We start from the raw sequence: 23,180 nt of genomic DNA, 5'->3' as shown, positions 1-23,180 counted from the left end.
CCTTCTTATCTCTGCGCTATAGTTTGGGATGTTGAAGCGTAGAGGAATCAGGACATTTGCACAAATACTTAAGTGGCAGAACGGGAACTGTAGTTTAAGTTTGCCGCTTTATAATCCTGCCTGCACCATTTGATCGCTTGTTGAAAGAAAGAAGCCTGCCTTGGTAGTTGCAAATTCTAAGTGCTTCGTTGATGCACCCGTTGAAGCCCTTCAAGGCAAAACATAGTGCCTTAAAAACACTGCTGTGGGGCCAAATCAATGAGGAGCGTGGCTGTTCCTCTGAAGGCAGAATAGGCAGTTGCAAGCTGAAGAATTCACTTAGAAAATTCAAGAGTGAAATCTCTTCTTGGGAACATGAACAGTTTCTAAGAAAAAAATAATCTTTTATTAAAAGAAAACGGAAATGTGTCCAAAAGTACTTAAATTAGTTTCCAGAAGACATCCAAAAGATGACACTACCCATGCAGTGTTACGATTTGATATTGTAAACATTAATTCCTGTTCCCGTGTAGTTTGCTCTGTGCTTCCACAAGCGCCAAGGCAGTGAAAAAACCTTTTTAACTTTTCACTGTTGGGTGTTTTTTTTTTTCAGATTCCTACCTTTCACAGTGTGTACCTATGAAATTTCCAAAAGAAAGCAGGCTTTCTCAGTGAGATTTACCAAGTTCAACAAGGGAGTTAGGTTCTCACTGTTAACTTTGATACACTAGATGAGCTCAGAAAGATAAAGCTCCTAACATGATTTTATATGGCTGTTTAATAGTGTACTTTTGGATCGCAGATGTTCTATACAAATAGTCTTGCTAAGGTGACAAATAAGTGCTTTAAAGTTAAAAAGAGTTAAGTAATGTATCAGCTGAAAGTGGTGGATTCCCCAACAATGGACACTGCCAAGATCATCTGGACAGGGTGCTGGGACATCTAGCCTACATCATGCCTTTCATCCTGGAAAGGTTGGACCAGATGATCCTTGAGGTCCCTTCCAACCTGGTATTCTATGATTGTATGAGAGGAAAGAGTGTGACAACAGGTATTCAGGTCTTAGTCTGCACAATATTCATGAGGAATGTGGCTACGTGGTTCAAATTAGGGTGAGTGTAAGATGCAGTTCTGATGTCCCAGGGAAAGTAACAGAGGGAGATACAGCCTTAGGTGTGCAAAGCTTGGACAAAGTCTTGTGCTGTTCTTTCTATTTAGATATTTTCCAGTTTTCGGTTGGATTATAGCCTGTCAAAGGCTGCTGTTGGTAGAACAGCTCTGTTATTTTGTGTAAGATTCAGATAAAACTTCTGATATACCCCAAAGATGGCTGTGGATTCCATTCTCAATATAGTCCTTGAACATATCAGTTATTCTCTATGTGGACTAATGCAGTATTTCTGTCTACCCAAGACTTATGGGTAGGTTTTCTGTTGTTATTCTGCACACCAGGTTCATGTTTCTTAGATTAGCTACAAGCTGTCTGAGCAAGTTATGGCAAAACGTGAAGAAGGAAGAGCAGACAAAAGTTGGAATTTTTGAGAACAAGCCAACTGATGTGAACAGTGCACATAGATACAGCATAAGCAAACACACTGGAAGGCTGTATTAGTGACAGAGGAGAAGCAGCTAGCCCTTGCTGTAGGTTGTGGGTCTGTGTTGAAAGGAAGGTGGTGGTAAAGAAGATAAACATGATTCCTGTGCGACTATTCTGTACTAATGGAACATTGGTAATTACAGTTTGTAGCATCTTTGGAGGAAGAAGGCAACATTTGTAATGTGGGCTTTTACTTAAATGTTGTTGTCCTAGATGTCTTACTGTTAAGCACATTCTTACGAGAATGGCTCTTTGTTAGATTATTTGTTCTAAGGGCCAACTGTTGAAACAGGCCTGTTTAGTTAGTGAGGCTGAGTTGGATGTGAGAAGTCATATTTCTTTCTAGCCTAATTGATAATATGCCTAGAAAACACAGGCAAATTTTTAGGCATGTGGGCTTTTTTGGATCTGAAATAGAGCAGTAATTTTCAAGTGAATGTAATCACTGCATTTGAACCTCATTGTGGTTTAGTAATAGACGAAATAGAACAGATGAAAACTGCAAGCTGTTTTTTTGTGGTGTAGCTCTGCTTAATATTGAATGGGAGGTGATTTGAAAACCTCTGGTGAATTGCAGTTCCACTGAAATTACTGACATCTCGGGAGCTAAGATGTCATCCATGCTCTCTGATGTTTCAGTGGTTCTGTTGACATTGTGTTATGGTTAGCTATCTCTACTTCCATTTTCTCTCCCAAATTCTTTGTTTGTAAGCTGCATTCAAAATGTATCTGTTATTTCTAGAGTAACGATTTCAAGATGCCAGGAGGTGCGAGAATCTCATTCAACAATGTGGATTCCTCTCTTTCATCTTTGAAAAACTGCCAGTCTTACATAAATACTGGAATGGACATTGCTACTCACGTTGCCCTTGATCTTGTGGAAAGTTTCAGTAAGTATATCCTCTCTTGTATTACATCCCGAATCTGACAGACGACTCATAGGCCTATGTATTTTGACTTAATTGCTGTCAATATTTGTGTTTATTATAGGAACTGTAGCTCTTCTGGCTAGACCAGGATGATTTCATTCCAGTCACTTTATTGTCTGAAATTATAAATTCAGTGAAAATGCAAATACTAGACAAACATTGTCCCAGCTTTATAACACCCAGGACTAATGGTGTTCCAGTGTTTGTTGCCCTTACAGCTTTGTAAAATCTTTTAACATTGCTGAAAGAGATGGAGAAGGCCTCTTAAGTGGGTAAATAGAGTGACTTTCCATTCTAATAGTGCTGCTTTGTGTTTTATTTGATGTTTAGGGCAAGATGTATTAAAGTCATGCTACTAGTTTTGAGTACAGAGCATGAGACATCTGTTAGGGTATAGAAGTTTTTTAAATGTTGTCTGTTTCACTGCTGAAAATCAGGCCCTTTTAGGGTGCTTCAGTTTGGACATTGCAAAGTGGGGTACCTTAAACCCATAATCACTAACACTCATCATTGCTTTTTCGCAGTAACAGGTACTTTAGAAAGCTACTTTTCAAAGGCAAAAATTAGGAGTCCCAGTTCTCTGTCTTCCTATATCTGCGATAACGTTTTCACTAAAACAATAAAAACTTTAAAGCACCCAAACTGCTCATTATGAGGAGAGAATGCGAAACAAAATGTTTGCTGTTTGTTATGAATCTTGCACTCAACTAAGCCGAGGTTTGTGTACAATGGAAGCTTTTCTCTCTGTCTAGTGTGATAGTTCTCTCTCCTTTGACCTTTTCATCCATAGTGGTGTTAGAGAGAAATGACATATCATTTCTAGTGAGGTAGAGGAATGGAAAGCTTGTCTGAATAGTCATCTGGGGATTCCCTCTGAGGTAGAACTGGTCTAACCAGTTCTGTTTCCTCTGCTTTTGCAGTCACCATCTCCTACTTTGCCATAGCAATACATGGAAATACACTGGATGTATGGAATTCTTTCAGTCCCAAGACTGCAGAATGATCCTCAGAAATGAGTTATTTGTACAAAAGTCCAAAGCTTTGATGAAATTCCACCTTTCAGTAGAAGCCTCTGTTGCATTCCCTTTTGGAGGGATGAAAAGCAGGTAAAGCTCCATTGTGCAGCTTTGCTGCTGGGATGTCTGTACATTATACTCCCAGGAAATGTTACCTTCCTCACCTACTTCTGACACATTAATCTTTAATTGCAATCTTGAAATTGTATTTTCCATTTTATTTAGTAACCAAAAGGACCGTGTCCTGAGAGGAAGAGAGTCCTCTTGATGAAATACCTATGGTCATTGTTACAGATAAGTTATATCATGTGGCTGCAAAACAACTCCTACACCAAAAGACTGATCTTACTTTAGCAGGGGCAACTTTCCTGTAGAATCATAGCATTACCAAGCATGACCTTTTAACACAGTCCATCCCACTGCTCTACAGAAAAGGTATTCCAGACCTGGGTTTGTAGTTTGTACCTCTTTGATCTGGTGTTCATGGTGAATTTTTTATTTACAATAGTTGTCTTCACTCCTGTGCTTTCCCTTGCAGGTGTAGGTACGTGTGTACAAGGAACAAATGAGTGAAGCTCCTTCCTTTGTTTCACTCCCCTGACTACCGGAACTTGAAGTTCTTATGCTCCTTCCACAGTGCCTTTAGGAAAGATACAGGGTTTCTGTGGCATAACATACGTTCAGTAAACAGATACTTTCCATGTTTTAGAATTAGCATTATCTCATCTGCCAGGCTTGACTGTTCAGCTTTTACCTCCAACTCGTATGTGGTGATTTCTATTTCTAGAATTGTTACTCATCTCTCCTACTTTGCCTTCATGTTCTGAGGAGAAATACTCATGTAAATTTGAGCCAGCATTAGATAATATGTTTCTGTATTCTTGTTCTTGTCCCATTTGCAGTTTGTTTTCATTTCCTTTACAAAATTTAACTGTCCAGCTTCTGACAGGTTTCATTGCCAGGCCTTGTAGAAGCAAAGGATTCTATTGTGACTGTTATTTTGTTTTACAAGCATTATTCCTGTGAAGGTATTTTGTTCCCTTGGTCTTTCATACTGGACAATGCTGTTTTTTGGGAATAGTACCAAAAATTTTCATAGCAAGTAGAGAGAAATTGAATTTACATCTGAAGATACATAACTGAAAAGGCAGGCAAAGTTAATGCAGTAAGTGATGTCTATTTCCTCTCTTCATTGCTATTCTCCACAAGCCCAATCCTGAAAACAATACTGGTAGGCATATTTGCTAACTAGCACAATAGTGTTTGCTGGACTGGCTACTGCTTAATGAAGTATCATGGAGGGGCTTCCTATAAATGTACCTAATGCTAAGTTAGATCAAAAGGTCTAACTGGATCACTTTTGCTTCCTTTCTTAGGTAGGGTAGTGGGTTTGCTCTCGTGCTGTGTTTGAGATGCTTTCTAGGCAGCAAACGCCATCGTTCTTTATTTTCTTTATATTTTTTGCACAATTAAACAGTGATTTGTGAAAGAACGTGTGTGTGATTTTTCTAGCTTCAGAGCTCTAGTAAAATAGGGAAATAGAAATTAACAAATTTAAATTTTCTTTGACAATGTGTAAAGGGATTTTATGATATCCCTGTTCAGTAAAAATCACTCCCTGCATATTAGTACTGTAGGCCTAGAAAAGGCTCTTTGCTTTCTGACTTAAGTGGAGTACGATATGAAGAATGCTTCTGAAGGTTGTAAAAAGAAAGCAGATTGGTGTTTCAGCACTTCTATATGCATGTAAACTATAAAGCAGCCATATAATTGTTCAGATGGAGCTAAAATCAATGCTCACTAGGGGGCAGAAGAAGATAGGAAGTAAGCAGTACTTCCATTTAAGTTGCAAAAAAGCATTGAAAAGGAATTGGCCTTGTTACCTGTCCCTTGACCATGCTCTCTGAGTAGCTTAAAGTTCTCTCCAGTTAAACTATCCAGAGAACAAAGGAGTTTTACACTGGTTATGGAATCTATAAAATCCTTGCAGAATTATTTTGAATTTTTGTAAGCAGATGGTGGTGATGTTACATAGAATAAAGAGGGAATGAAACTACTTGTTTGATCATGAAACCAGAGGGCTGCTGCTAGGAAGAGGTACCAGACTTGTGGGCAGGAATCGGCTTGGAATATTCCATGAGTTTTAATAACCTTATAATTTATAGTAGCCTTTCTTCAGACATTTTGGATGCTCTGCAAACACCGGCTAAGCCTCTCAGGTCTCTGAGATGTAAATAATGGCTACAGGGATTACTTACTTTACCGCCACTGAAATGAAACTCTTTTGGGTGAATAATGTTTTCTATATGGAAACATTATAACTGTATCATAATCCAAAAGAGAAAAAGAAAATTTCCTCCAACTTACTGAAACAACTGTGAAAACTTTATTGGAGAAGTCAGATAGAGGTTGGATACTAGGGACATCCGATTAGATTGCTTACGCATGAGTAAATATCACAATAGACCTTCCACGCTTTATTTTGACATAATATTTGAAAGTTTCAGAACTAAAGCAAACTGGGTTTTCATTTCAACAGTCATTTCATATGGAGAATGCCTTCTGTTGACTTGAGACTATCTTTTCCCTCCACACCGTAACTCCTTTTAGGAAGTTGCTGTCTACCTGCTGACTCACTTGAGTCCTGCTTAAATGAATTAATCTGTTTCTGGGTAAAGGTAGCATGGCTGCAAGCCAGTGCATGTACTGATGCTACCATTGATTACTGTGCCTGCTGATCACTACTGTGCTGCTTTAGTTAAATTTATTCTGGCTTAAGGGCCCTACATATATCTATGGTTTTATTTTGGATGTAGTTATCAGGTTTGGGGCTCTTTGCCTTTTCTTCCCCTACACATTAATTGTGCTCAGTTCCTATTAACTTGGTATTTTTCCCGATAGGTTTTGTCTTTCAGTTCTGGAGAGATAAAGTAATCTCACTGGACACAGCTATTCTGAGTAGTATAAACAACAGTTAGAGAAACTGATGGGGGAAGAGGGGTTCAATTAAATAATTAAACATTGTAGCATTGCAATAAATAGTGGTCAAAGAAATCCAGAAAAGCAAGGGAATAAATTTCATGACCATGAATTGCAATTGAGATGACTGAAGATCTCTAAAGATTTATAGCTTCTCATCACATGGTCCCACACTTTGAAACGTAGGACAGAATGTACCAATTAATCTAATTCTCCATGACCTTGAATGAGTTTGTTTTACTACTGTCTGCAAAATAATAATACTAATAAAAAATGCTTTCCTATTTCATATAAATAATAGAAAGATTTAATAATATTTCTAGGGAGATTCATATTAATCTCTACTTACGCAGATAGTTCTCTTGACATAAGTTTACAGTACACAATAGTAAATTTAAAGTTATTCCCATCCATTTAAGCTTTATTTAATGCTGTCAGATGTTTTGAGAATCCTAGTGAGGGGTAATATGGAAATATGGATTTTTACTTGGAATTGTAAATAACGACAGACCTCACATGAAGAAGTCAAAAGGAAAATACTTTGCAGTAGAATTAAAATAGCCTGAAATGTCTGTTAGGCCTCTAATGGTACAAACACTCAGAATCTGTTCCCAGCTTTGTACTACCTCCCTTTTCTTTTGTGCCTTCTAGCATGTTCTTCACTGCTGCTGCACTCTGGAGATAAATCTTAAGCTCTAACTACAGTGATTTCCAAGTCTCTTTGTCTAAGGAATGCACTCTTCACGGTGTGCCATAAGGACGAGAGACTACTGTAAGGTTCATTGCCAATCACAATTAACCAAGATTCAATTTCATCAGTGATCCTATTGCTTAGTCCACTAACACTAACACTTTGTTCTAGTCCTGTATGGATTTGTGAAATTACTAGTGTTAAGTATTCAGGTCAGGCATTGCTCATTTATGAACATGTATGCTCTTGAGCAAAATAAAGCAGTTTGTGTTAACTGCTGTTAATTTAGGTGAAGAATAATAATTTTAATGTATCTGATCTGGAAAGCCTTTTGTTTTTCAGGTAACTCTGTTGATGTCCATGAAGTTGAATTGTTGATTAAGACCTCCCTGTCTATTGAGAACCTGCAAACTTTTATCACTGAGCATGTTCATGGTGGTGTGAGCATGTGCTGGCAAAGGGAAAAAAATTAAAGAGATCCTGTAAGGGGTTAAGGATCTGTACCTAGAGGTGAAAATTGGTTTCACCAAACTGAATGTCAAAGGGAAACAGCCAATTTAAATCTCATTTTATTTAATGAGTTAAAAAACATAACTTACATGTCCATCTCAGTCTTTCTACTGATTAATTTTAGATAATGACATTTTCTAAAGATCGTATTTTTCTCTTCTTTCAAGAACATCATCATGGTGTGGAAACATTAAAAAAAACCCATGTAACCAGAAAACCAGACTGTGCACTGTTGGTTTCAGTATGCCCTCCCTCTGCAAAATGCATTCTTGGATATTTTGTCATCCAGCCTAGCAAAATACTGAAGGAAAGGATGCATTGAAATTCCAGAGCAGTACACCAACTTTCAGAGTTGTCTGTATATTTTAAAGCTTCAGCACATACTTCTGTCCTTTGCTGGATTTGAGTTTTAATAGAGATGTGAATTTGAAGGTGACATTGTTCAAAATCAGTTATAATGCAAGTAAAGTCATCTAAGTTTGACTGTCATTTGCATCTTCCTAAATTTAGCCTCAGTCTGTTCTTGAGCTTTGGTAGTGTGATTGAAAAAAGAATTGACTAAGTCAGTACTTGCTTGGCAATGTCTATTAATTGAATTGTAATGCTGGGGATGAAGAAGACTAACTCCTGGTCACCTCCAGCCTCCCAGGCCAGCAGCTGGGTCTTCAGAGGGACTGTTGCTTTTGGATGGGCTGGAGCCAAAGCTGTGTGGGACTGGCAGAAATGTCCAAATAGGAAATAACTGGGAGATCTGGAGACTATGCTAACTACAGACAAGGAGATAAGAACTTCTTAGTGTAAAACTTCCAAAAATCATTTTAAAGCATTGACAGATTTAACTGGCCAGGTTTTCCAGTAGAGAGCAGGATGCTTCCTTGATGTCTGGGACTTTCTTCCAACTGCATATCCCATTCCCACTGTGAAGTGTAGAGGCCTTGGAGTGTAGAATAGGTGGGTGGGAAGCAGTTATTACACCTGACCTCTATTTTTATACTGGGGGAAAAAATTAGCTGCTTTGCTTTTTCTTCAAAACTTCGCCCTAAAATGTCATGGCCAGCTGCTGCTTGTGGCTGCTTGCCATCCGTATTACATAGCAGTGATTTTCCTGTAGCGGTATCAGGGGCTGCTTGACAATTCCTCCTCTCTTTCTCCACACTTTGAAGGATTCTTCTGCTCACCAGTATGAACAGGGCAGGCCCATGTGTCTTACAGAGTGTTAGTGATACCATTCTTTGGCATGTTCCCCAGCATAAGTTAGTCCTTTACAGCTCTGGCTTTTCCTGCTTGTCGGCTTGTTTCCTCTTGCATAACCTGCTGTCTCTGCCAGCAGAGCTTACCTCAATTCCGGCTGCTTATCCCATTTGTCTATTCCCCTTGCCCCAGAGCTGTCTGTGCTTTTCCTCATGTGTGCTGCTCTGCATCTCACATGGGCAGTGCCTTCTTTTTAATGACTGCTTTCTTTTCTCCAGATTGCTTTGGATCCCCTTGTATCATGATGCTTTTTAAATGCCAGCTAAACTCTAGTTGGTAACATAGGTTCTTCCTTCCATGTGGATTTACCTCCACACTTTAATTTCTCTCATTGCTCTCTTAAACTGATGTTAAACAGGAATCACTCTGAGCATTGCTGACCCTTGTTGACATAGGAAGGAGTGTAGACAATCTAGACAAGGTAATTAGCCTAGTTTATGACATTATTGGCAGCCTTTTAATAGACAGTTGGTTCATGAGTTTCTATGGAATATCCGTTATTCTTACAAGCAGTGCCTTTCTAGACACATTGCAGCAACCTGTAACAGTCAGACTTGAATGCCGTAAGTTCATTCATCACTGAAGAGGAAGAGACATTTTGGTGAAAGTTTCTCTGTCATTGACCTGAAATTTCTCCTACTTGGATAGTGCAAACTCCATTATAAGGTTGGAACTGTGTTTGAATAGAAAATGGTTTGGTTAATTTGTTTCCTTTGTTCCTTTTTTTCTTAGTATATTCTTCATCGAAAATTCAAATGCAGGATTCCTGCAGTGCCATAGCATAATGAATCCTAATACTGGCAAAGTTCTTGTGCATGAGATGACCATGATGTGATTGTTTTGGGATCCAGAAATAAACCTGCTGACACCTATGCTTGTGATATTCTCAATTTCTGTTAGTTTCTATGGTGTTAGAGATCATCGTGCTTCATAAAAAATAATCAAACCATAAGGTACTTGCCCTATAGACATGTTATAGTATGGAGGCTGGAATGACACTTTGCAACCTGCTGGAGTAAGAGGCAGTATGAAGATCTGCTTTCTGAGGAAATGAGCAGGACTAAATTGTGACTTGTTATCTTGTTCTTGCCCAGATAAGAAGTCAGGATGTTTCCTTGTGCATCCTACTTTTCTTTGTGTATGAACTGTGATTTTGTTAGGTTGCTCACCACCTCACAGTGGCCTTATAATGCACAGAGCTGTGGCCTGTGTTGTAGGGACCCTGCATGAAGAATCTGATCTTGTTTTTCCCTTGTGATCCCACATAGCTGCTCATGGAAAACAAAGAGCAAGCAGTTTTAAATGCAGTATAGGAATAGCATTAGAATTAAGCAATCAGCTTCTTCTATATGGACACGAGGGAACAATCTTACCTGGATTTGAAATCTCCAAGAGTGTGCCTCAGTGTCAGAATTTACTTTGACTTTAGGTTTGAGTGAATTCCAAGTGAGGGCTGCAGGATTTTTTTCTTTTCTTTTTTTTCCTGTTAGAGCATGTTAGTGTAGGATGTCTGAGTCCATCCTGGCGATAAATGGCTTTTCACTGATGGTTGCTATACAAAAATGTTTCCTAGCTATGAGAGAGGGTACTATAGAAAATGAAGAGAAACCAGTGATCCGTGAAGTTCAGTAACCCTTCTGTGTTAGCCTCTACCAGATGCTTCCTGTGAAGCTGCAAGAATTCCCTCGCCAAACCAAGCTGTTCACAGAGGAAGTTTCTTTCTAACCCCAGACATTTATCTGTCAGAAGCTGTTTTTTAACTGGGCTCTTTTGTTGCTACACCAGCGTCTGTGGTACTCATTGGTGGCATGCGCAAGCTCTGTGTAGGCACCAAAATGACATCTTTCTTCTTGAGAAGGTTCATTTCCTGTTTTTTAAAGTAAATTTGTATTTTGGGTTGTGTGAGATAAAATGCTTCAGGTTCCCTTTGTCAGGAATACTAACTTTTCTTTCCTTCCAATCCCTCGCTTAAGATTTCATTCTTTTAGGAGAGATGTTCTTTTTTATTGTTACTTATGCTTACCCTCTTATTATGTTGTGCTTCCTGGATTGTTTTATAGGTATTTAACCTTTCAACTAACAGTGAGGGGGATAGCTGTGTTTTCTTGAAGTAGGTAAATGGTGTCACACTTGAAGTGTTTCTGCTTCAGGTAATTTTATTTCTTGAAATAGAAAGGACTGGTTGGGTTCTTGTGAAAAGCTTTTCTGAAGAGAAAAAAATTGCATTTTGTGAATTATGCTCTTCAGTTAATACCAACATTTTGAGAAGAGAGGGTTGGATTCATTTTTTTTCTTGTCCTGTCTCAGAGCTTCAGTATTTATGGTGTAAAAATGACTTAAAACATTTACAGCCAGCACGGATGAGCCCATTGCTGGAATTCTGAAGGCTCTGTTCTTCAAAGAAGCTGTCTGAAAAAAATGTGAATTTGGAAATGTTCCTTGTTTCAAAATCTGGAAAAATTGACTTGTAATGAAAGATTTGTGTTCTTTTATTTTTATCCAGAAACCACCCAGACCGTAGTCTGTAATGTTACAAAGTGGGAAGAAACAAATATGTGGGATTCTTCTTATTTCCTAGCTGTAATTTTTACTGCAAAAAAGAACAGAATGCAGCGAGGGGAAGGTATCTGTGTTAAGCAGCACGCTTTTGTTCTGCTGGCTCTTTCTCGTTGTGGGTACTAAGTAAGCCGAGTGCATCCAAGCATCCTTGTTCCTCTGCTATTGCAGTTCTGGAAGGAGAAAGGACCCATGAGGTGGCAGCAAAGCCTTTTCCTACATCCTGTGCCCTTACTCTGTCACCTGCTGTGCTCAGCTGTGCTGGTGCTACCCTGACTCACTCTAAGAATGGATTTGGAGGTGTTGCTGCCCTATCACTGCCCTCTTGCATTTAGTAACACTAAAGTGTAAATGGAGGATTAAGATTAATAGTGGAGAAAGGTAATTCATATCGTTAGGTCATAGATTTTTTTAAGGCTGTACTGGTTGGACTTTGTGCATAATACAGATCATTCCATTCTGTACAGTTACCCTTGCATGAAGCTGGTATGGTGTGATTGAACTAGAGAATATCATTCAGAGTGAAATCCAGTCTTGATTTCAAGATAGCTTGCTGAATAACTGTCTTTGGTGCACCCTCGTGGAAGCGTACTGACAGCTCACACCTGAACAGGAGGTTGTGCTCTGGACAGTCTTAGTTTTTGTCAGAACTCTTGTTACTGCTCAGATGAAAACTGCACAATTTCTTTCTTGAGTTTTGGTAGGTGGTATTCACATAGTGTCTGTTTCAAATACATTGATACATATGTATATGTGCATATTTATGCTTTTTTCTTACGTATTTTCTGAAGGAACTGGGTAATTTTCTCCCCCAAAGGTCGTTATGAGTTAGGGAGGTTTGCAGTCACCTGGTGGGTTACCTCACGTACCCATAGTCACTATAAATTTCTCTGTGTCGTAGACCTCATAAATTCTCAGCAGTCTTCAAAATAGATTGTAAGTGGGATTTAAATGCTGTACAGACCTTTTTGCAGACCCTCTGCACACTAGTGATGTTAACCTTGAGAGAATGAGTGAGCTTACAGCTGTAAGTTATAGGCTTGAAATTGCTGGGTGAGGTTCTTTGGCCTCTACTATGCATGAGATCAGAATAGATGATCCTAATGGTCTGTTCCAGCTTCAAAATACTATGAAGTACTGCAGAGGTCTTGTGTGGGCTCTTTAGCACAAAGATAAATCAACCTCTTTGAACATAAGCCAGAGAGGAATATTTTATCTGAGTAATTTATGCTATGAAAATATTCTCTGTAGTATATTAATCTGTCGTTTTCTTATCGCCATATTTCTGCCACAGAAATGTGGCAATAAGAAAATACTGCTAAATCCTGTTTAAATGTAGAGGCATACAGTATATATAGAAAGTAGTGTGGGCTTTGAAAAACCCACTCTGAAGGCTTTAATTTTTATTGATTTAAGTAGATGAGTATTTAGCTTTCAGTGATCTAATTGTGTGCTGAAATAACTGGGGAGGGAGGAGGAATCCACAAAAGTAGAAAAAGCCCTGGGGTTGGCAGCACTCAGAAAGATCAAGAATATAAAGCAGTTGTATTTCTTTTCTTGATTATTTCCATTAAGGAAAGAGTTATCTGTGCTGAAAGTAAGCGCTGTGCTGACATGTTCTCAGTGTTTGGTCAAAACATGAAAGAAGCCCTCACGTAGATGTGATCATTCTGGGCAACCTCATCTAATTGGAGATGTCCCTGCTTATTGCAAGGGGATTGGACTAGATGACCCTTGAAGGTCCCTTCCGAACCAAGCTGTTCTGTGATTCTGTGATTCTGAAACCTTCATCCTGATCCCCTGTGTTTATCAATAAACACAGGACACTTTTCCCTCCCCTCCTTCTTTTCCTTGCTCTTCTTTGTTGTTCTTTTCAGGAATTCAAGAACTTGTGACTGTTTTTTTACCTTTCTTTTTTTAATACTCAAATAACTTTTTTTTGTTAGTGCCCATAGAATTAATTTTGCAAGGTTTGAAATACTTCCAGATGAAAATAATTAAAAACCCCCTTAAAAATGCACTTTGACTGAAATCCAGGTTTTATGACATGTTTGCATTGACACCAGTATTATCCAGCCTGATGACACTCTAGTGAAGAATGAAGATTGTAATATGTACTGATTAAATTCCACGAATTTAAATTGGAATGATTGCTTTATCAGTCAGAATCACATGGAAGACTTGTGTGTTCCTTACAATTGCTGATACTGAGACCTATGAAATTCCAGCCTTTGGAAGACAGGCAGAGGTTGGTTGTCCAGACTGTAGAGTTAGAATATTTGTTATTGTACTTTTCACTGATTATTTTTTTTCCTTCTTTTCTCATTCCTCGCCCCCTCCTTCCCCGCTCTTTCTCTCAAGAAGAATGAGGAACTCCTAATAGCATTACAGGAAAGAGATAAAGGAACTGAGATGCTCCAAGTCTGATTTTGCTTCAGGCTAGGAATAATTGTGCTTTCAAGCTGGCATTGCACTGTGGCTTTGGGCAAGTCGTTGAAGTTCACTAGGTGTCAGTTTCTCTTCTATAAAAAGAGGTGTCAGGAGTGCTTTGAGAGGATGTATGAACATCTGAATATATCAAACTCCTTCATAGATATTAACTTCTGTTGTTGCTTGTGTCTTCTGTGCTTGTGGAATGAGTCTTCTGTTATGGTGGTAGGTAAAAAAAAAAAAGAAAAGGTAGGAGATAGAAAAGGTGGGATATAGGTAGCCAGGAAAAATACGTGTGCAGGAGAAATAAGAAGCAGCAGAAAACAACAGCCTTGCAAAGATGACATCTTTACCTTTTGTAAATTAACAAATAGGAAATATCATGTCTCCAAGAACCAGGTGATATGAAATGGTTTGAACTATTAAAATATACACAGGGGACTAAGTGAAGATGTGCACTTACTTAGATGAAATTTATGACTGGATCCTGCAGCCATGTCTGTGGCAGAGTAGTCTGACGTCTGTTTGTGGGTCAGTAAATAATACTTGTGAAGAGAGAAAATATTACATGGATTCAAAAAATGTATTGCTAAAACTGCTCATAGAAAGAAAATTTACAGTGAAAGCCCCAGTCCAGTGAAAGTGAGAGAGACTCCATCCCACCTCTGAATAAACACGTCAACCTTGTATTTTCTTTCTTCGTTGGCTTTGTTTCAGTTTTCAAGCACTGGCTCTTTGGTTTCTGTCTGATAATCAAAGAGTCCAATATGTTCAGAAGTCTTTAGGATGGTACTTGGAGGTCATGAGCAAGTCAGCTTTAGCATCTCTTCAAATTTGCAAGTTGAGCTGTTTTAGTAAGTCTCGATGCAAGTCACACTTTCCAGGCATTGAGTAATTTGTGTTGCTCTTTCTTTGAAATACTAAAAGAGCTTATTGAGGGAGAATGCAATTAGCAGGATTTAGTCTCATGCTTGTTGGTCTAGAAAGAGCCTTTGTCTAAATCAGACACTATGTGCTATATGAAGATGGGGATTCATCTGCAAAATTGTCAGTATACAATCAGGCCCTTTAAAAAAAAAAAAACAAAAACAGAGCAATCCCTGTACCCCTGTTTAGATGTTGAAGAAGGGTCTGGCTGTCATCACTGAGCATCATACAGCACAACCATCTGTTTAGGGCATACAGTAATAGCCAGGTAACCTTCCGTCAATCACATTGCTTCCCCAGTCACTCCTTCAGGTGTTGTTTGCATTAGGCTAGTTCCCAAACTGCACTACATAGCAGTTACTATTAATGAGCTTATGTCATTTTTGTTATTGTTGTTTCAGTTGGGGGAGGGTTATGTGTGTTAATGGACCTTTATGCCAATAAAAGATCAACAATCATGAATTTGTTAGAACTGCTATTATATAAAAAGATGGAAGAAAGTAGAAGGTGGTGCCCAAAGACCATGATCACCAGGAAGATATCACTGATAAAGAATCAAAAACCAGACTAGCAAGTGCTCAGGGCAAAAAAAAGAGCAGGAGTGGGGAACTGGTTGAGGTGGAAGAGAAGGGGAGAAGAGCAAGTGGTAAAGAAATGTGTGTAATAGAGGAGGAGAGGTAAGGGATAAGAAAGCCACAGCAAAAGAATTAATCCAGACAGTATGCTGATCATGCGCTGGATGACGAAAAAGATTGAAATGCTTTCTTAATGATGTTTCCCATTTAAGCAACTTCTGTAGTTTCCACAAAGGTGTTAGCTTTTGCAAATGGGAAGAGTAGTCTGGCATATAAACAGAAGGAAGACTGGTTCATGGGCTGAAAATGAGAAGAAAGAGGTGGTCTTTCTGATTAATCTCACAGTAGAGTTGTTCAAGATATAAAGGTTTATGAACCTTCTTTCTATTTTGGCATTATCAACAAATGCCATAGAGTGCTCTGAAATATGTGTGTGCAGTAGCACTTAATAGAAGGTGACAATCTCAAACTGCTAAGTACTTAACAAAAGAAGCCAGCTGGCTTAAGGAGAAAGTGGCAGATGAAAAGAACACAATTCAAAGAAGTGTTCACACATTAAGGAAGTATTTTAACAGGCTTTCCCCAGACTGTAAGTGGGAATGGAATTATACATCGCATGTAAATGTCAAGTGACAATAATATCTTCTGAGTTAAATCAACCTTGCAACCTCTTTCCTATTTTTCTTAAGCAGATGAATAAAGTTTAACTTGTGATTTCCTTACTAATCATCTTAGTAAGCAGTGGGTGAGGAGACTTCTTACTGTATGGGTAGATTAATGTGACATTTTCATAAGACTTATTTTTTAAAGTTTATTACCTGTGGGTGTGGATGTAATTCACAGCTGTTTCTTTAAGTGAATAAGGTATGCCGTAGCTCACTCTGTATTTCTTCAGTATCTTTAGATTCTCTTATCATAGATACCATTCAGTATCGGAGAATCTCTTATCCATGCTTTGTTGGAGATTCGTAGTGTGCCTTGGTGTCTCAAGGTAATCAAGACTTCTCCACTGAACATACTTATTTTAGTGCACAGATTTGGCCCATTCACTTTTATAGAAAACCAGATTTTAGATTGAACAGAATTCAAAAGCATATTGGTATCAATGGGAGACAATTCTCTCAACTAGTACATGTCAGCTACGCAAGTCTCAAGCATAGTCATATGGTTCTGAATTTAACTTCCTTTAATAACACAATGTCTGATAGCTGTGTGATTCTTCACCAGTTCTGTTTAAGCACTGAACAGAGGGAGCCTTCTACTCTTTGCTATCTAGTTACAGAACATTACCACACTCTGTTTCAATTTATATTCCTTTTCCTTTCAAAACTACCCCTTTAAATGCCATCAGGCCCCCACAAAGCTACTTATTTCCTACTACAGACAAAGATAACCGCATTATCTGAAAACATGCTGAGAGACCATCATCTGTGGTGTACTGTAAGCCATCAAACAAATTCCTGCTTCCTCTCAAAATCACAAGTATTTGTGCATATGTGAGAGACCCAGGGAATACAGAATTGCATTGCCCTTTTTTGCACCGAGATGTGCATTTTCCACATGATGCTTCTTCCTGCTCCTCATAGCAGGAGAAATTTTTGTATGAAGTATGTTGGAAATGAAATTCCAGCAATGGAAAGATTTAGCTCTGTCACTTACCAGTATGCAAGCAACAGAATGAATGCCACATAGCAGTAATCCATGCCAAAAAGAGGAGATCTGCCAATTCACAGTGAGGTTTTATGCAAAGGAGGCCTGCTAGAGGCAGAATGAATTGCTGGTTTTCATTATGCTTGCAGTTTGTGTGCAGTCTTTGCCTTGTCTGTGTTAAGAGGATTAGATTGTGGGTTGGTTTTCTTGTGTTAGGTTTTGTTTGTTTGTTTTTTCATATTGAGGAATTATGGGCTCTGTAAGTCCTAGCTTTGCTACTGCTGCTTGGTTAGCACTTCAGGTACATAGCAATAGGTGATTAATGCTGAACTGGATGTTTTGTGGGAACATCACTTGACCTTTGCTTGCATGAGACACTGTTTTTCTAAACTCGTTTAGTTTAACCTTGTGTTCTCTCTGTTAGCTCTGTTCAACAGAAACTGGAAAATATCCAAAGCATATGCAAGTATTTATCTTTACAACAAACTTTGGAGATGATATTTACATCTCTTTCTACTAAGCTTCTCCATTTCTAATAACCTAACAGATCAGTGTTTCTGATCTAAAAATTCAAAACTTTCCATTATTAGCTGTATGTTTTGAATCTGATTTATCCTCTGTTTATTCCTTTATGTATGGGGACCAGTGTCAGCTCTGTTGTAAGACACATCACTGCTCAGCCCACAGTGGTGTAGAACGTGGAGTTCTCTGCTCGCCAGACTTGTCTAAAAAGCTGACTCTAAAACTGGGCTGGTTTTCCACCCTCAGCAGCTTGCTGCTGCAGCTGCAATACAGTGAGTGCCCCAGCTATTAGCTGAAGTCCAGCCTTGCTCTGTCTGTGACTACTCATTAGCTTCTCTAAATTCTGAAGTCAGTAGTGCCAAGGGTTGTAGAAGCAGAAATACAAAAACGTAGAAGGGGAGACTGTGTGGGTTCAGAGAAAAAAGAGACATTATGCTTGGAAGTATCTGATCAAAATATTTGACATTTAAAAACCTGGCGTATTTTGGCATTTTTCCTCCCTCAGCTGTTTCATGTTAGGTCAATAATGTTAGATTTTGAGTGCTGGAAGAGTGTTCGTTTGTGTTTGCATGAAGCTGTTGCTGTTGGTTGTGGAAACTTGGTTTGGGTTCTGTGGGTATTTTTGGTGTGGAAATAGAAATAACTGACCACTGAACTGAGCTAAAATAACTCAGTGCTGGGTCGTCTTGAAGTGAAGGATTATCTTAGTCTTAACCTTCCTGTTTGATACGTGTCCTACTGCTTAAACTTGTCCTAGAGCTCATGCACACTGCAGGCTGCTCATCAGGCGTTGCTTGCATTAGAAAGAACAGCTCACTTTGTTTTAGTGGGACCAGTTTGTTGAGTAGTTCATGCACAAGCACTAGTACTGACACCTAAAGTATGAAGGGAGTATGCAATGAGGGACCGAGAGTGAGACTGCCTCTGTTCTGAAACTGCGCCCACAGTCCTACGGCATGGCCCTGTTTTCTGGCCAGGCCATTGGTGATGCAGCATGTGCCTCCGGTTTCTTGTGGTGCCACATGCAGCATGTCTAGTCTATGCAATTAGATTTTGAATTGGATCTATCTGCACCAGACTTGGATATTATGGTAGCTTGAACCCAGACGTGAGATAGTTGTATTTACTGAAACATTATATCTGATTAAATAAGCTCTGATGAGGGCTTGTTAGCTTGGTCTCTGAGCTAGACTGCTTCTAATTGCGGACAGAGAAGTACTGTTTATGAGAAGTCTGAAGGTCTTGAATGAAAAGGGTTTATTTTCCTTTCTTTAATGACTTTTATTTTTTACTGAAATGTCTTTCCAGCCCATTTCCTTTTTCCTTCAAATGGTAGAAATTCCAAGTAACTGCTGGATTTAGTGTGATGAAGGTGCACTTTGAATGAGCTTCTCTGAGATGAGAAATGTAATAGGTTCATTAACTCAAGCACAGCTTTTTTTTCTCTGAAAAACCTAATGGTATTGTTCACTGCTGGATAACTGTGCCTTTCATTAGAGACAGACTTGCAGTGCACACTAAAATATTTATCATCCACCTGTCAATGCAGTTTAAAATAAGGGGAGAATTGGCTATTGACAACAGAAAACATTAACAGAGTTGACTTGTAAACAAAAAAGGAGTGTGTTATCTCTGTAGAATTAATAATGTGCAAGTAGAGATTTTGTGTAATACAGAAGAAATTGTGCTTCTTATAAAGAAAGTTCTGACAAGTTGGAAATTAACTTATTGGAATTGTAAGAAATAATAAAAAAGTGATTTTGCTGCATTCCTTTCCAGTGGAAATCAGTGATAAAGCAGCCTGTGAATCTTTTATGGAGATTGTAAATGCCCATTAAACATCTTGAAATAAAACAATCTGAAATAGTACTTTTAGAAAGCATTCTGAGGGATCAGAGAGTTACAATTACAACACCTTAACGAATATTTCACTGTTCCTTGAGAGGGAAAATACGCCAAGAACATTTTTGCCCAGATTCTAATATTACCATGTCAGGTTCTGAGAGGAGGATGTGGGGATGGGGAGGACAGCACCAGACCCTTGGTTTTAAATACTCCCAGCCCTCCCATCCCTGGTTCTGAGGAAGGCAAGGTCAGCAGCAGCTCAGGGCTCAGAACTGTGCTCCACTGTGTGGTGTAGGCATGCCCACGCCTCCACAGGCGAGAAGCTTCTTAGTCATAGGAAAATCCTTTCCCATTAAAATTATTAGTGAATGTTGTTTTCAACCTTAATTTCATCATACATTGAAATCCACTGAGAAGAGAGGCAGACATATATATATATAGATATATATAGTTAGTAAAACAGAGGGTTTTGTTCTTTGTTTTATTAGAGATTTGTCAGCTTTCTCTGTGAAGATAACATGTGCCTTTTACTTGCTTAGAAAATACAGGTGTGGTTTTGCTACCTTTTTCTTGGCAAACTAGTTGGACCAAGAAGTTTTTCCACCCCCCAACTCCACACTGCTACAGTTTGCCACCCCCTCAATTGTCCTGGTACAACTTTGTATATGTACACCTCAGATTCAGTTACATGTGTTTGGGGTTTGTTTGGTTTGGTTTTGGAGGACAGAATGCTATTTTTAGCTTGGATTGTGTCATTAATCCAGTCTATAATACCACCCCATGGAAAGTTGTATTATCCTAGCTAAGGGGCAGCAGAGCAGAAACAGAGAACAAGGGTGAATGCCTGGGAAGGAGAGCTTGAGTTGCTTCTCAAAACTGTTGCATCTTGTAAATGCTTTATCCTCCTTTCAGTGCTTCTGCTTACTACCACACTGTCTTTATTAACTTCAAGTTGGTCTTTCTGCAAAATTAATCATGTGCTAATTGGTAAAATTAAGATTAACCTCACTATCACCTTGGAATTCAGTGAGTGCAGAAGAGTGCTGGTCAGGTGCCGTTCTCTTCTGTCCGAAGGGAGAGAATTGTATGGGCCTTGATCATAGAATCATAGGATGGTTTGGGTTGGAAACGACATTCAAGATCATTTAGTGCAACCTCCTGCCATGGGGATCCAGCCCTGCCTTTACTAGACCAGGTTGCTCAAGGCCCTGCCCAGCCTGGCCTTGAACACTGCCAGGAAAGGGGCATCCACGGCTTCTCTGTGCAACCCGTGCCAGTCCGTCACTATCCTCACAGTAAAGAATTCGATATTTAGTCAATCATCCATCCGTTTTCGTTTGGGGAAGTGTGTAGACATTACCTGTATTCATGTCTTGGTGCTGAATGTGTGGCATCAAATACAGAGGTTACAGTAGCAAAAAATATGTAGCTGTGGTACAAAGACCTTTTTCTCTTTTTTTTTTTTCCATAGCAAACTGTTTACTTGTGACGGATTAGTTGATGACTTTATTATTTGTGTGCCTCAGCCTAAATTAAACCATCTCTATTGGTGTTAAATAGTATTTTACTTTGAATTTTACACAGCAAAGCATGTCAGCGCATGTTGGAGTGTTTTGCTAAATCAAACTCTCTGTGAGAGCCCTGTTTATTTCATTAGGAATTACCACAGTGTCAATAGGTGTTTGAAGGTATTGCCCTTCTGTTTGTTGCAGTCTGTTTGGATGTTGTGTCAGAAATATCTGGTAAGATAGATCTTTGTTACTGCTCTCAAGTCTAAAGTGGGATCATTATGACTTTTTAGCCTTCCCCTGGTAGTCTCAAAGAAAAAAAGTACAGTAAGTTGCTTTCAAAAGCACTGTTGGCCTAGTTTGGCTGGTGATGGGGTTTAAGAGAGTTTCATGTTGAGCAAAAGTTTCATGATTATTATAGAATAATATAGTAAGGTATTTTCACAAGGGCTTAGTAATACTGGGTGCCTCAGCTTCTCTGTGCCCACTCTGAGATGACTCTGTTTTCAGAATGCGTGTGGCACCCACTCGTTGGAAACGCTGGGCCCTTGAGATGTTTGAAACTGGGCATTCAGCAGCCAAGATGGGTGGCACTCAGACCCTGCATGGTCTGTTTCTGTTGAACTTCTGACTCTACAATATAATGTTCTTGGGTCTCATTTTCATGGGATTGGCAGGAGCCTCCTGGGTCACTGAATCTTACCTCTTCCCATTTCAGACTCTCATAGCCTACAGGGAAATTGTTTGTAACACAAGATGAGGGTGTTTTTTGTCATGAGTAGTCTGTAATCTGACACATGCTCTTGGCTCATCTTACTTAAAAAAATAAACCAAAACAGGGAGAAATGTATAATTGAGCATATTTTTCAGTCATTTGCTGAGTAAAACAAATCCAGACTGAAAAGCGTGGCCTTTTGCTTTCTGAACTAAAATCTCAGAAGACTTAACTCAGGTACAGCAAAATGCTTGACCTGAATCCAAGTACTGTGGTTTGATTTGTAATTTCTTAATGGAAGCCAAATGGAAAAATAAGATGGAACTTTAGAAATCAGTCACAAGTGATAGTTCTGGTGCAAGTGCGGGCACAGTCAGGTAATGGTGGTGTTCTGTGCTGGTCTTTTCCTTTACAAGCCCCACACTCCTCTCACTTCTATTCTTTCAACTCAGATTTTTTTTAATTGATAGAATATAGGAAGCTCTGATTCAATTTCCTTGTTTGCTTGAGAGGACTTGAACTTGAACTAACATTCAACCATCTTCCAGAAGAATGGTTTAGAGATAAGGTTGCTGAATAAAGAGGAATATCACAGAATCACAGGCTGGTTGAGGTTGAAAGGGACCTCTCCCTGCTCAAGCAGGGCCCCCTAGATTAGGTTTCTCTTTCTCTCATTGATGCAATCTCATTTGGAAGACATACTGACTTTTTATGGGCATCTAGGTGGAGGTATTGGTCTGAAAAATCAGTTGTGCATGCTCAGTCTCCTGACTCTGTGTATATGAAAGCATATTATATATGGTTGTTGGCCCTCCAATCAGCTATGATTTTTCTTCTCTTATGAATTGCAGTTGATTAGCAGATGATTAGCTCTCTATCCAAAGGGCTCCATGGAGATTTTGGGGCACTCTACTTTCAGATGTTTCTCTGGTTTTAACGTGAGGACACCTGCATTCAGGAGGTGAAATTTGTTTTCTCTGGTCTATGTTCCTTTGTATCAATTCTAATTTCTTTTAGTTTAGAATTTTATGTTGTAGCATTCTGCTCTTTTTTTTGCAGCCTAATAGATCAAATATGTTACGGGTCAGGGAGATAAGATTTCCTAAGAAATGTCCTTTGGTGTGAGTTTTCTGAGGAGCTGTCCATGGATCTGAAGGAGAAATGAAAATGCACCCTTGGTGCTGCAGAAGCAGTCTCCTCAAGTTTCTCTTGGTCTGTATAGGCTGAAGTACTGTGGTGGGGTTCACGCATCTGTAGATGGAGGGAAACATGCAGTGGTCTCCTACATAGGCCTGTGTCCTCTCACTTCCTGAGCATCTAGACAGTAGAGGGATATCTTGCTGCTGTCTTTTCCAAGTGTTTTGTGAATCTGTTCCTAAAGAGAGTGGGTTGTTTGATGGTTTTTCTCAAGATGTATTGTCCAACTTGAATTACCGACAGTTTTGAATAGACCAAAACTGGGGGCACAGAGGGTGTCTTTGCACTTTTGGTGTTGAAAAT

The 23,180-nt window shown here is 39.1% G+C and overlaps 1 protein-coding gene across 4 annotated transcripts in view; it reads left to right on the top strand.

Moving 5' to 3' along the window:
• The window catches only part of NSMCE2 (NSE2 (MMS21) homolog, SMC5-SMC6 complex SUMO ligase), a 133,685-nt gene that overhangs the window by 732 nt on the left and 109,773 nt on the right, over positions 1-23,180 (top strand). For 2 of the 4 annotated variants that reach the window (XM_062627057.1, XM_062627054.1), the window contains exons 2-3: positions 593-650; positions 2,319-2,466. In XM_062627057.1, coding sequence (XP_062483041.1) covers positions 2,334-2,466 — 133 coding nt within the window. In that variant the 5' untranslated portion in view covers positions 593-650; positions 2,319-2,333. The remainder of the gene's footprint in view (positions 1-592; positions 651-2,318; positions 2,467-23,180) is intronic. The other 2 variants (XM_062627058.1, XM_062627056.1) reach the window with 1 other exon arrangement.

The sequence above is a fragment of the Pezoporus occidentalis genome, unplaced genomic scaffold (genome assembly GCF_034315485.1).
Source record: "Pezoporus occidentalis ecotype Australia unplaced genomic scaffold, CSIRO_AGI_Poc_V1 ctg3, whole genome shotgun sequence".
Lineage (NCBI taxonomy): Eukaryota > Metazoa > Chordata > Aves > Psittaciformes > Psittacidae > Pezoporus > Pezoporus occidentalis.
Note: the sequence above shows the minus strand (reverse complement) of the source record. Positions and strands in the feature narration are given on the sequence as shown.